Source organism: Trachinotus anak, unplaced genomic scaffold, assembly GCF_046630095.1.
Source record: "Trachinotus anak isolate AG129_WGS33_773 ecotype Australia unplaced genomic scaffold, CSIRO_AGI_Tana_v1 ptg000007l, whole genome shotgun sequence".
Lineage (NCBI taxonomy): Eukaryota > Metazoa > Chordata > Actinopteri > Carangiformes > Carangidae > Trachinotus > Trachinotus anak.
This window is the reverse complement of record NW_027273858.1, coordinates 23,126,323-23,139,701: the sequence shown is the minus strand read 5'-3', so window position 1 is coordinate 23,139,701 and position 13,379 is coordinate 23,126,323. Positions and strand designations below refer to the sequence as shown.

General features: G+C 41.9%; 2 protein-coding genes and 1 long non-coding RNA gene across 4 annotated transcripts in view; 2 read left to right on the top strand and 1 right to left on the bottom strand.

The window, feature by feature from the left end:
- LOC139623341 (uncharacterized) overlaps positions 1-13,379 on the bottom strand; it is a 343,520-nt gene that overhangs the window by 88,564 nt on the left and 241,577 nt on the right. The gene's annotated exons all lie outside the window — the stretch shown is intronic.
- calhm3 (calcium homeostasis modulator 3) lies at positions 1,012-6,278 on the top strand. 2 transcript variants are annotated; one of them, XM_071481481.1, is made up of 5 exons: positions 1,012-1,147; positions 1,297-1,637; positions 3,197-3,324; positions 3,429-3,556; positions 5,693-6,278. In XM_071481481.1, exons 2-5 carry the CDS (start codon positions 1,351-1,353, stop codon positions 6,140-6,142), a joined length of 993 nt encoding a protein of 330 aa, XP_071337582.1. In that variant the 5' UTR covers positions 1,012-1,147; positions 1,297-1,350; the 3' UTR covers positions 6,143-6,278. The 2 variants fall into 2 exon arrangements, with proteins under 2 accessions (XP_071337582.1, XP_071337583.1); XM_071481482.1 differs by having other exon boundaries at positions 1,072-1,171.
- LOC139623333 (calcium homeostasis modulator protein 2-like) lies at positions 9,655-13,345 on the top strand. Its single transcript, XM_071481483.1, has 3 exons — positions 9,655-9,842; positions 10,105-10,713; positions 11,800-13,345. The coding sequence occupies exons 2-3, from the start codon at positions 10,162-10,164 to the stop codon at positions 12,211-12,213; spliced, it is 966 nt and encodes a 321-aa protein (XP_071337584.1). The 5' UTR covers positions 9,655-9,842; positions 10,105-10,161; the 3' UTR covers positions 12,214-13,345.

The window sequence follows — 13,379 nt, the reverse complement described above, 5'->3', positions numbered from 1 at the left end:
ACTCTGCAGGAAGTAGGCAAGTTGATTTTTCATGTTAAGTACTTTCACCCTCAACAGTACAATGATGACAGATTTTCTAAATGTAATTTACCACATACCTCTGACCATTTATTGGTATAAAACTGTAATTCCTAGGAGACTGAAAATATACTTGCACAGTTACTTAAAGGTCCCATATAGTCTAAAGGTAGATGTCCATGTGTTTTTAATTATAAAGCAGGTCTAGGTTCTATATTAATACTGTGAAAGTATCAAAGCCTCAGTCAACAGAGAAATGCACACAGCCTGTATTCAGAAACTGAGCCTTAAAACCAGCAGTCAGGACTTCTAGAACTTTGTGATGTCACAACAAAGCAGTCACCACTCACAGCCATGCCCCAAGCCCCGCCCACCTGGATCCACCACCCAACCTTGCAGGATTTGGTTTCTCCGAGTGTTTATCTGAAATCTCCTATATTTTTTTTCACTCAGTCAGCCAGTCAGATGAGAGGCTCAGATCCTTTCTTCTGATTGGCTGACTGACCTGTTGTTACTACAGCTCCAGAGAGAAGCCTGAGAGAGGAGATGTAAAACTACACTGAGAAGGTTTTGAAACCACAAATATATCTTCTTATGGAAATCAACACTTCAGATAAAACACAGGAAAAGTGTAAAATATGGGACCTTTAAAGATATGACAGCGAAATGTTTCATTCTTCAAGCAACTGTCCTTTCAAAATAAATCACTAAGAATATCCTGCCCCTCTTCACTCAGACGTCAGAGATTCACGTCACATTCTGGTGAGAGTGAAATAGACTCCCTCCTACAAAGACACATTTTTAAATCTTACACATCGTGGGTCTTCATGAGACCACCAGTCCGTAGAGGATGCAGTGTGTGGTGGTGCATGTGCTGCACAGACCCAAATTCTTTGAAGTTGTGTTTGAGACCCAGTCATGACTGGTCCTTCCAGGGACTTCCTGCTGTGGCTCCTTTAAGCCTGTAGCAGAGAGGCAGGGTGTGGCTGCACAGCTCTGTCACCTGCTCAGGTGTACTCATGCATTCTCAGACTCTCCCTGGATCAGTGCAGGACTTGGGTTGTTTACTGACACTGTTAACTTGTGGATTTCAGACTTGTCCTCAGGAGGAAGTGGTTCACAGTGTGAGGTAGGGTGAATGTTTGGATTTAAGGTAAAAAAATCAGTCTTGATTTAGACAGTTTCTTCTTGAAAGTACATTTTTACAGACACTAAAACATTTTGTCACAAATTGTGAATGGGACTATTTCTGTTTCCATCACTTGTTGAATTAAATAGGCCAGCAGCTGTTTCTACATCCTCCCTCGACGTTACCTACAGCATAGTTAAGCTATGGAGCGTCTGAAGTTAGTCCTACAGTACTTTCAGTCCAACTCTGAGTCCATCTCCAACGGCATCTGCATCATTCTGGCCTTGGTCAGCGTCAAGCTCTACACCAGCTTCGACTTTAACTGCCCCTGCCTTCCTCAGTACAACAAACTGTACTCTCTGGGAGTGATGATTGTCCCGCCCATCATCCTGTTCTTCCTGGGAGTCCTTGTCAACAGACATACAGGCGTCATGATGGACGAGTGGATGAGACCCATTGGGAACAGATCCAAAAACCCTGCTGTGGTGAAGTGAGTCAAAGATTTCCTTCTTTAATCTACAAATACTGACAGATCGTACCATTACAGTTGAGTGCACAGTGAAGTTATTGGTACCATCGATACTCAGCACAGTACATGGGAATAATAGGTCCTCATTCAGTCCCCTCTCACTTATGATGAAGATGAGTTAGAGGAAGAACTGTCTGGAGCCATAGTTTTCCTCTGACCTTATAAATGTAAGTGTAAATCTAGTTCCACAAGGCACACACAGTTAACATGCTGTGATGTCACCTGGCTGCTGGCACCACTGTAGCTATTCTGTTGGGCCATCTTGTTTCTGTATGTTTTTTGGCATCAACTCTTCTTACACACTCTGTGCTTCAAATGTCATTCAAACATTAAACTGCAGCTCATCAGGAGATTACTGCCATTACTTATATTTATAATACTGCAGGACTGAGGTTCAGGAAATCCTGACATCTCACTGCCATCAGACTATTTAACAACTCAGACAAAGGCAGTGGATAATGACTCTGGCTCAATCTTAATTTAACTAAATACATCAATAAGATACTGGATAATTGTGAATTTAATTTATCTTATCTTATCTTATCTTATCTTATCTGATCTGATCTGATCTGATCTGATCTGATCTGATCTGATCTGATCTGATCTGATCTGATCATGCAGCTTAAGAATTTCAGTGTTCGACATTCACTTGAATGGGAAAGTGGTCTCAGACTTTTGGGGAAGCCTGCGGTTGTCTGCCTCACTCAGCCTAGTTTCAGATTACATCCTTGTTTATCCAGAAACACATAAAAATATTAACCATTTGTGCAAAATTTTGTTTCACATAAATGGTTATGGTTTGGGTTTGGGTATGGGTAAGCTCGCTCCTTTCATCATCAGGGCTGTACAGAAAGCACCTGCAACAATTCAACTCATCAGTGGTTTGTATGTTTTTGGATGATGTACATCTATCCTGACAATTGAGAGCCCTTTGGTGCACATTTGCTCGCTGTTTGAGCGCCTGGCTGCAGCACATCTGACAGTTAATTTGACCAGCAGCTGTACCTGCTGCCTGGAACTAAGAAGGAGCTTACGGCTATGGAGATGAGGGAACTGAGTTCAGGTGTGTGGGTGGGGAGGGAAGCTCGGGTGATTGGAGAAGTGGAATAATAAACAGGAAAAAAGTCCGGGGACATCTGGTGGTTGAGTGGAGAAGGCAGGTCTGACAGGAAGAACATGGAGATAAGCTGCATCTGCTGTTTTTTTTTCGTCACACTCCACCACATTAAACCTGCCATGCATCCACTCACACATCTACTGTATCCACTGAATCACACACATTGTGTTATTTTCCTTAATAGATCCCCTGTTATTTGCTGTGGCATGAGACGCTAACACTGACTGAACTGTATTTGTGAATATACATTTCCTGCATATGCTGCAAATAATATGTTACAGTGTTTCTGTCTTAAATATTTATGATATAAGATGAATATAATCTAAATAGATAAATCGATCCCAAACTATTTATTAGAACATGAGAACATCAGGATGAAAACCAGTACTGTGTCTTCCTGCAGGTATCTGTTCTCAGCCATGCTCCAGAGGGCCCTGCTGGCCCCGATGGTGTGGATCCTGGTCACTTTGCTGGATGGAAAGATCTTCATCTGTGCCTTCAGTGTGAGCGTAGACCCTGCACTCTTCTCAGGTATCTGCAAATACAGCCCCTGTTTTCCACATGGAAATACTTTAATTTAAGTATTATCACAGCAGGCCATACTGGTCTATACTGGTTTATCATGTGGTCCTCAGGTTTGCCCAACACCACAAGTCTGGAGGTGATCAAAATCATGGCCAAAGTGCCCTGTAAGGAGGACGTTATCTTCAGGAACAGCTCTTTCCGCAAAGCAGTCTCTCGTTATATTCGCTGCTATTCACAAGTAAGCTGTGTTGCACACACACACACACACACACACACACACACATCCTCATGAAGAATTTAAATCAGTAGTTAGCTCATTTAGCTCATCTGGAGTCACTGTGGCCACATTAGTAAATGCTGTACAATGAATCCCCACATTACATTCAGAATGATATCGTGCCATACATAACCCATAACAGGGGCTTCATGTGGATTTCCTATATCTAGATATATGATTATGTAATACAATATAAATAATACAATAAGGTATATTTCACAATGTCTTGAGTTTTTTTGATATCAGTATTTGAAAGTTTAAAAAATCTGATAACAATTTGTCATTCATTTTTTTACATAAACACTTTTTTTTTTTTAAACATGGATTCATTAAATTTGTCATTGAAGGCCTGAGTCCATCTTAAATTACTGTACAGCACATTTTACAGTGTAAATATCAACTTGTGAGTGCTCTCTGTAAACTGTATCGGAGACACTGTTTCTAGGAGACGTCAGATTTCTATACATATTTACTGATACGGATATATTTGTGATAAGCTTATATCAGCTGGTATATTAAGTGTCATCAAATGCTGAATATTTTCTTGGCTGATCTCATGTCTCTGACCCTTTTGACTTTGTTGTAGTGATGTGTCTAACATGTGTCTAACAGCAACACCCACAGCCCAAAAATAAAGAACCCAAAATAAAAAGGTCACTGTTATTCAACCCTTTTGATTACAGTCATACTTTGACATTAAGAGTATCAAAAGTTACAGTGACACAAACATGGTAAGGATGTAAGTTTTGTTTTGCCTCACCTATTTTCTTTGATATGAGATGAGATGAGATGAGATAGCCTTTATTAGTCCCACAGTGGGGAAATCCACAGTGTTACAGAAGTAAATTGGCAGTGCAGAGAAAAGAAAGCTGCAAATAAACTGCAATAACAAATATTTAAGAAAGATAAATAATAAGAGTATAAAACAGTAGCAGTGTATGTGAGATTGGTGTGTGAGTTTGTAGCAATGGTGAATGAGTTATCCGTTTCTGGTGTGTGTGGTTACTGAGCACAGTGTTTGTTGTAAAGTCTGACAGCAGGTGGAAGGAAAGACTTGCAGTATCTCTCCTTCACACACTGTGGGTGCAGCAGCCTGTCACTGAAGGAGCTGCTCAGTGCTGTCAGAGTGTCCTGCATGGGGTGGGAGGTGTTCTCCAACAATGAAACAGGGAATATAAATCCTGTAGTGGGACCTTTTGTGTGGAAAAGACTTTGAAGCCACAGGTCTGAACTACCTCTTTGTCAACAGCTGTTGCAGTGATATAGAGCGTAAAATACTTTGCACTGACATAATCAGGAGACTTAGAGCTTTCAAACAACATAGAATCTGTCAAGGTTGTGTGAAGACTGAACCAGACGTAGACCGAAACACACCTGAAGCAGCACCAGCACCAAAAAGCGTACTGTTCTTCCAATGTTTTATTTGAAGTGTTGATATTCATAAGAAGATATATTTGTGGTTTTAAGAACCAAAAACTATCTTACTTTATACATTAAGGGATCTTTAAAACACAGACTGTAGATTTAGTCACCCATCACTTAAAGTGACATCTCTTTAGGAAGGGATGTCGTCACAGCCAGTATGAACAGGAGGATCAATTAAAAGAGCCAGTAAGGCTTTTAATGTACATTTGAGCATGCAAATATTGTTTTAAATTAGACTCGAAAAATGTGAAACCAGTCCTTTAACTTGGGAGTATAAATTTAACATAGAATCAAAGACTGAAGGTCTGAAATCTTAATGTTGTGGTCAAAATGATGAAAGTGTGAGAAAACACACACAAATACACAATAAAAATAAAAGCCTATCCCCACCCAACAAACACTGACTTTCAGATCAAATGACAAACTGTGCGTTTAGCTTTTGAGGCTGCACTGAGACGGCAGAATTATTGTCATAGCTGATCAGGCTTTTGTGAGGTGTTTGCACACACACACACACACACACACACACATACACACCCTCCATATGTGGGCGTATCGGGAACAATTGGTGCCACTGACTGACGGCCCTTTGTGGGCTCATCACACTCACTGCACCACATGACTGATAGCTTTTGTTGTCTTTGTGTAGCTAACTTTCCTTGCCCTGTCTAGGCAATTGGCTGGTCCATCCTTCTCTTCCTCATTGTACTGGGAGCACTGGGACGCCTCATCAAGCCCTGCTTTGACGACCACGCCGCCTTCCTGCAGACACGTTACTGGAGCAACTATCTGGACGTGGAGCAGAAACTCTTTGATGAAACCTGTGTCCTACACGCTCGCGACTTTGCCAGGAAGTGTGTGGTGCAGTTCTTTGAGGACATGAGGGAGGATGCCATACTCCGTCTTCCACACCCGCCCTTCATCAGCAACTTCAAGGAAGACTGGGAGGATGAAGAAGAGGAGAGACTTCATGGGATAACAAAGCAGGAGCAGGTGGACCAGCTGCTCAATAAGTGGTACTACAGTAAACCTGAACTGGATGTGACGAGGATCGCCCACAGACCCCGGGCGTGTGTTTCCTGGGAGGACCGTGATGGGAAGACTTTATACTCTGATGTCTAGGACACGATCAGAGGTGCATGATCATCAGTTCACTTACACGAAGCAACAAGCAGATATAGGTTAGCAGTAGGCTCAGTTTAGCAGTAGGCTTTGCTACAGTCAGACTGATGTCTAAGCTCAAAGGTCCAAGCTCCAGTATTCAACTGTGTCTCACCCTCCTCCTTCAGCTGATGGAGCAGACACAGGCGTCATCGCAGGACCCAGGTCTGAACTTTCTGTCACATGATGCCAGGGGGATGTTTATGGGTCGTGATAGTCACCTCTGTGTCTTTGTTCTGTGGGGTCTGCTGTTGCCCACGCACTCCTGCTCATTGACCTTTGACCTCTTCCAGTGGATGCTGTGAGCAGTTTTAACAGACACCCCATGTTGTATTTTTCTGGTGTTTGTTTAGTCTCTTGGTGTTCCCACAAATTCCCTGAATTATGTTTAATCATAGGTGTGATGGTTGGTCACGTGATATGACATCATCACTCCCAAGCCTTGGGAACTATCATCTACCTCCTTCCATGTCATAACTCTCTCTCTGCTCTTGTTTCCTGTCTGTGTCAATTAAAGGCATAATGTCAAAAGTATAATGTGAAGCAACCACAAACGGTCAAAGACACAAAACAATCACAAAGAGAAGCAAGCTACTACAGGGTTTAGGCTGTGCATCCTATTTTTAGCTCAGTTCTCTAATTTACTGTCATATATTGTGCTCAATCATGACAAGGTTTTAATATCAGCTGATTTTAATATTAGCATAGATGATAGTGCTTCTTCTTTTACATTTTTAAACATTACTGATTTTTTTTTTTCTGTGAACAGCACCTCTCATCCACTACACATGCTGGTCAGCACATTTTAGATTTTTACCTTTGGTTTGAATAATAATTCCCTGATAAAGTCTCCAATCGAAAGTGCATTGTTTTTGGCACTATCTTCCAAACTAGTGTTGTTGTTACTGCTGAATATGCAGCTGTTTGTTGGTTCATATTTATCTAGGCAAAAAAACAAAAAACACTTCTGTGCAGATGACACATGCAGATGTTATAAGCCCTGGAACCAACTCTGGGTGTCAGGGGTTATTGTGTCTGTTTGATGCTTTTCGTTTGTGAAACACTTCTGAAAATGTGCTTTGACCGATACTAAAGAAATATAATCTTTACTTACTTATAACATTAGTTTGTAAGAGGTGGTAAAGGCTGTGGATGCTTCAGTTGAGCTGGTGGATCTATCATGGTCTTAAAGCTGAAATTATGCTTCTACAGAGATACAAGTTAATCTCTCTGTGGGTGTACGAACAGAAGTGTGTGACAGAGGCTTTCAGAGGAGCTGACACTCAAATCAGCAGTGCGTGGAGAGAAGAGTGTCAAAATGACAAGAAACAAGGAAAAAAAACAAATTTATTACACTCAGAATATTTATAAGTATAAAAGAAACAGCCACACAAATGTCTCTACAAATCAGTTTGTTTATGTGCAGGAGCATGTACAAGCTACACATCTGACACCAGAGAGCATCTGAACAGAGACAGTGGTGATCGCAACATTTCCTGTGGAAAACAACATGAAATGTTATGTACCACTACAGATGTGTGTATGTGTTAATGGCATCATACACATACACATATACAATCCAGTGCAGATCAAGTACAGTAAATAACAATTTTGTATGTTCACATCATTTGCTTTGACTCTTTTATGTCATGGATTTTATGGTTAATGGATTTAGTTGCTCATAGGGCCAAACCAGGTTGTGAGGGGCATTTGAATATGTGAGGGTTTGGACAGGCTTGTTTTGCATGCAGGTTGCTGACATGGAGTTCAGCCACACAGATTGATGGAAACATTCAAATCGACATTTGGAACCAAACAAACTCTACAGACTCACAAAACTCTTCTTTCCACTTAACTTTATTTAATTTGTTTTTAACATGAATGAATGAAATAAATAGTTTCACAATAACAATGAACCTAATGTGTAAGTTGTTGCCTCAGCACTGTGGAGAATTTTAGCCTCTCACCAACCACTTTTCAGACAAAAAGTTGTAAAAACCCACTGTAGACTACAACACCAGTATCCATTTATTTCCTAAAAGGCTGATTGAGTTGACAAATCATCCATATGGCAGGATGTACATATGGGTGGCAAATGAAAGTAATAAGACAGCACCGCTAGCAACTCTGTGAGGCTCTACGTAAACCAAGTAGAGCTAAGTACCTCTAAATAGGTGTAATGTTTACCACTATCTCCATCTTAGCTTATAGAGTTAGCATGCTAACATTAACACTAAACAGCTGAGGCTGATGGGAATATCACTTTTGGAGGTATTTAGTCATAAACTACCGTAATTTCCGGACTATTGAGCGCACCTGAATATGAGCTGCACCAACTAAATTGAAAAAGAAAAAAGAATTTGTACATATATAGGCCGCACCTCTTTATAAGCCGCAGGTGTCCACGTTGTAACATGAGATATTTACACAGAAAGATTTTTTTTATTTTTATTTTAATAAGTGCTTTTTTCCGAACAGTGCCTGTAACACGGCAGTAACAAGCAGTCACAGCAGTAACACGATTAATGTGTAATCAAAAAAGCGTCTTCCTCGGCGCATTATTTCTTCCGCCTGTCTGTCTCGCTCTTGCGCTTCCTGCTAGAGCGCCCCCTGGAGGCCGTTAGCCCGTAAAAATCTATAGATTAGCTGCATTGTTGTTTAAGCCGCAGGGTTCAAAGCGTGTGAAAAAAGTAGCGGCTTATAGTCCGGAAATTACGGTAGTAGTGGATGAATTAAGAGTTTACATTTATGTCTAGTCATTTTGCAGATGCTTTTCTCTAAAGCAACTGACACTAGATGAAAGGTTATTACAAATATTACTGACACTTGGGATCCTAAGAGGAACATGGTGGTGCCAGAATAAAGGTCATAGGGTCACCAAAGTCAGTAGGATGCATCCACTGAGGACAATGAATGTCTGCCTGATGTTTGTAAGGTTAAAAGATGATGGTCGACTTTAGGAGGAGGAGGAGGTTGGAGTTGTGGAGCACTACAAGAGCTTGGGCGTTTTACCTAAATGACAGACTGGACCGGAGGACCGACACCGACGCTGTGCACAAGTAGGGGATGGGCAGACTCTACTTCCTGAGGAAGCTCAGATCTTTCAGTGTGTGCAGCGAGATGCTGGAGATGTGTAACCACTCAGTCTGTGGTGGCTGTGGTCTGCTGGAGGTGGTCAGAACCTGGATACATTTTAGTCAGTGAGGAGCAGGAGGTCACTGAACAAATTGCTCTCCATCATGGACCATCCATCTCATCCCCTCAGAGACAGAGGAGTGTATTTTCCAACTGACTCAAACTTTACTGAAATTCTGAATGGAGCTGAACAGTGTGTGTAACACTGATGTGAGATTCCTACAGGCTCTCAGCTCCTGGTCTGCCCCGCCTCTGTGATTTCCAACACATGTTTTCACTTACACGCCACATTTTTTCCTTTTTTCCACTGGGAGGAAACTGAAGGGCAGTTCCTGACTGTGAGTCATCACTGGTGCCTAGACCGCTAACACAGACTTAAAGTAACATGCAGAAAGAGGAACCTTTCTTTTCAGCCTTACATGTATAAAATAGATTTACAGTTTTTCCTGAGATTCATTGAACTGGATGTTTATAATTGATTATAAAGGCTGAGTCACATGTCCCGCCTCAGGAAAACTGCCACAGCGTGAGTTTGCATGATTGCATTTCATAGTAACTCTTTGTTTTCAGTGTCTTTAATCTCGTACGTTTTCAACTGTCTCTGCAGTCTTTGTTGACTGACACCATGAATTAAGTGTAATACTTATATTCTGCAAGTTAACTGAATCCATTCATTACAAAACATTTGCTGCAAAACTTCAGAAGACTGAGGATCAAAGCAGTGTGTTTGTTTGAAACAGGCATCTCTTAGTTTCTCATTTATTTCCCTTCTCTTTGTCTCTCTGCAGCCTGACGTTGTTGTAAACCAAACAGCTCTTCAGTATTATTCTCAGTAAAGACCAAGCATGGCTGCTGCTGCACTCGTCACAGAGAACTTTAAGTTTGTGTCTCTCTTCTTCAAGAGTAAAGATGTGATGATCTTCAACGGTCTGATCGCTCTGGGAACTGTGGCCGGTCAGACTGCGTACAACGTTTTCGCCTTTAACTGTCCGTGTACCGCTGGGAGGAACTACCTCTACGGCTTGGCTGCCATTGGTGTTCCAGCACTGGCATTTTTCCTCGTGGGAATAATGATGAACAAGAGCACCTGGGACCTGGTGTCTGAGTGTCGTCTCAGAAAGTGCCGGAAGCTGTCGGGGGCCACTGCCTTTGCATTGTTGGGAACCATCATTGGTCGAGCTGTTGTGGCTCCACTGACATGGGTGGTCATCTCTTTGTTGCAGGGCCAGGCATACACATGTGCTCTCAGTGAGTTTGTTGGCCCCAGTACGCTGGAGAACTTCCCCTCAGATCAGGGGTCAAAGGTCATGGCAAAATTACCATGTAAAGCAACTGTCCCAGTGGAGGTGCAAGGCTTCTGGCCTGAAATTGAGCGTCGACTAAAATATGAATCTCAGGTAGTGCAGCTCTTTATGCTTTATGTTTGCAAGACTGTCTTAGTTTTATCTAGACATTGTCAGATACTGTGACCACTGTAGATACCACTGAGGTCTGGCACTGGCAGCAGACTGAGGCAATGTCCACACTACTGCATTTTAAAAACGAAAACAATCTCTGTCCAGACGACTGTTTTAGCTCCGTATCAGAAACGATCTCTGTCCATACTAACACACCTGAAAACACATACCACATGACCATCCAAGAACACTGAACATACGCAAGTCGGTGTGAACAGGAAGCTGATTGTCCACTGTGCTGTTGATTAGTCACACAATATACTACAAACTAAGAACAGCAAAGGCAGTTGTAGCATTAAAATGCATAATTTAACTGCACAGCAGCTGCTAGTAAAGACAACAAGTTCAGTAACACTGATAATTCACTATTCATATTGCTTTCACTACTGGTAGTTGAGGCCGATGAGACCCCATCATGAAGTGACCAAAGGAGTCTACATCATTATCTCCAAACATCTCCGTTTTTGCCCATTCACACTGACACCCAACCCTTGAGTTTCAAACTAAAACGGGGCCAGCAGCATTTCCAAAAGCCTCTGTTTTCAGGGCTTGAAAAAAGAAGTGTGTGGAGTAGTGTGGACAGCAGGTGTGACCATAGTAAAAGTGATGTGTTTTGAAACAGAAATGTAGAAGTGTGGGCATAGCCTGGATCTCTACAACTGGGAACTGTGGCTAAAGGGCAGGTAAATTTACTGTGGAGATAAGGAGGGAAGTGAGAGAGCAGGTTGATGTGGAGGGCTGGAAAACAGGGGGGACACAGCTGGATAGTGAGGGAATGGCAGGAGAGACGAGTGTGATGGCAGCAGAGAAAGAAAGGTGCAACAAAGGTTATGAATTAACTGAAGCCAAGACAAATTCATTGATTACCTTTGCAACGGTGATGAATTAATAATAGTAACAGGTGCTTTAAAAAGCATAATAGTCACGTATAATGACAGCTGCTCTGCTGTTGTTGGGGCACCTAACTGATCCAGGGTCTCCAAACCTACACAGATTATTGACTTCTCCTCTGTCTGTTGTTTTCAGCTGATTGGCTGGCTGCTGGTGGCAGGAATGTCTGTGACGGTCTTCCTGATCCTGTGTATGAAGCGCTGCTCCTCTCCACTGGGCTACCTGCAGGAGGACTACTGGTCCCAGTACCGCTCTAATGAGAAGACCCTCTTCGAACGCACGGCAGCTGTCCACGCCCACCTCCTGGCTGCAGAGAATGTGAAGAGCTTCTTTGGCTTCGTGGCACTGGAGAAGGACGAGAAGGAGCAGCTGGCTGAACACCAGAGTGCTCATCCCATCTGCAGCACTGACTGGAACAGGGTGACTGGTGTGTACCTCTACAGGGAGAAGAATGGACTGCCTCTTTACAGCAGGCTCAACAAATGGGCCACGTACAGTCTGGAGAACAATGTGGAGGCGATGGAGAAAGAGATGGATGTGCTCAGTTGACAGCTTTCTTCAGTAAGGAGCCCCAGTGACTGTGACCCTCGAAGTGGCTGGCCCTCAGTTATAACTTCAAGCTTAATAACTTTAAGCCTTGATCAAATTTAAATGAGTGAGTTACACAAAACTTCATCCCCGGCACAGTGGTCATAAAGGAAGAAATTAGCTATAGATACAAAACCAGTTTGTAAACACGTTTAATTATGCTGTAAAGTTGGGTGTTCTAACATGGGACTCGCTTTTGGTCATTTGAGGAGCTGCAGTTTTTATAACTTCCATGTAAGCCTCACTTTTCAGCCCTGGTGGTTGCTGCTTGGTCAGAACCGGAGTGACTTCATTGGACAATTTTAGTTTCTTCAAACTTTCTGAAATCACGCACAATATTTTTGTCATTTCACATTTGTTTGAAACACACTGAACCCTGGAATCATCAGTTTAACCGCTAAAGTGAGGTCAAGCAGAACTGAAGCCCATCAGGGAGGGAAAGGACATGAGAAATGTGACCAATGTGTCAGCAGGGGTTTACCATGAGGAGATAAGTCAGGTTTCATGGTGGTCACCATTTCCCACCTCTTTAACTCTGTTAGGGCAGTTGTTTGAATTTCATGTCGGAAAGAGCAAATACAGCCTAGTGTCATATGTTGTCCTGCACACAGTGTGGAAAATTATTTGTTATCCTAACGTATGCTTTAGATTCAAAGTTACTTAAGAATGTTTGGGAGAAAATCTGAATGTTACTGCTCAGGATGTTATAGAAATATCACACTTTCATATATCTCTGTTGTTTTTGTCTTTTTTTTTTTGACTCTGTGAGGTGATCCAAAAATAGCTAAATAAAATTACATAAAAATCCATTATAACAGAAGGTTTTTCCAGCAGATTCTCAATTATGAAGAACTGTAATTAAAACAGACATATTGTAGATCCCAATTACTCTTGGTATTCTCAATATGTTCACCATGATTGTTGATGTCCACCTGCTCTGCTCTCCTAGTTTGCATCAAGACTGAACGGTGCAATAGAAACAGGGTTTAAGTGAAATCAGTCTTGTTTGTTCAAGAAGATACTTTTTATCAAATGTTTTGCACTCAGCTTGATGGACAATGTTCCTTTATAAAATGAATTAATGAACTCAAAACCAAGAAGTGTGGCTTTGTACCGTTTCCATCTGC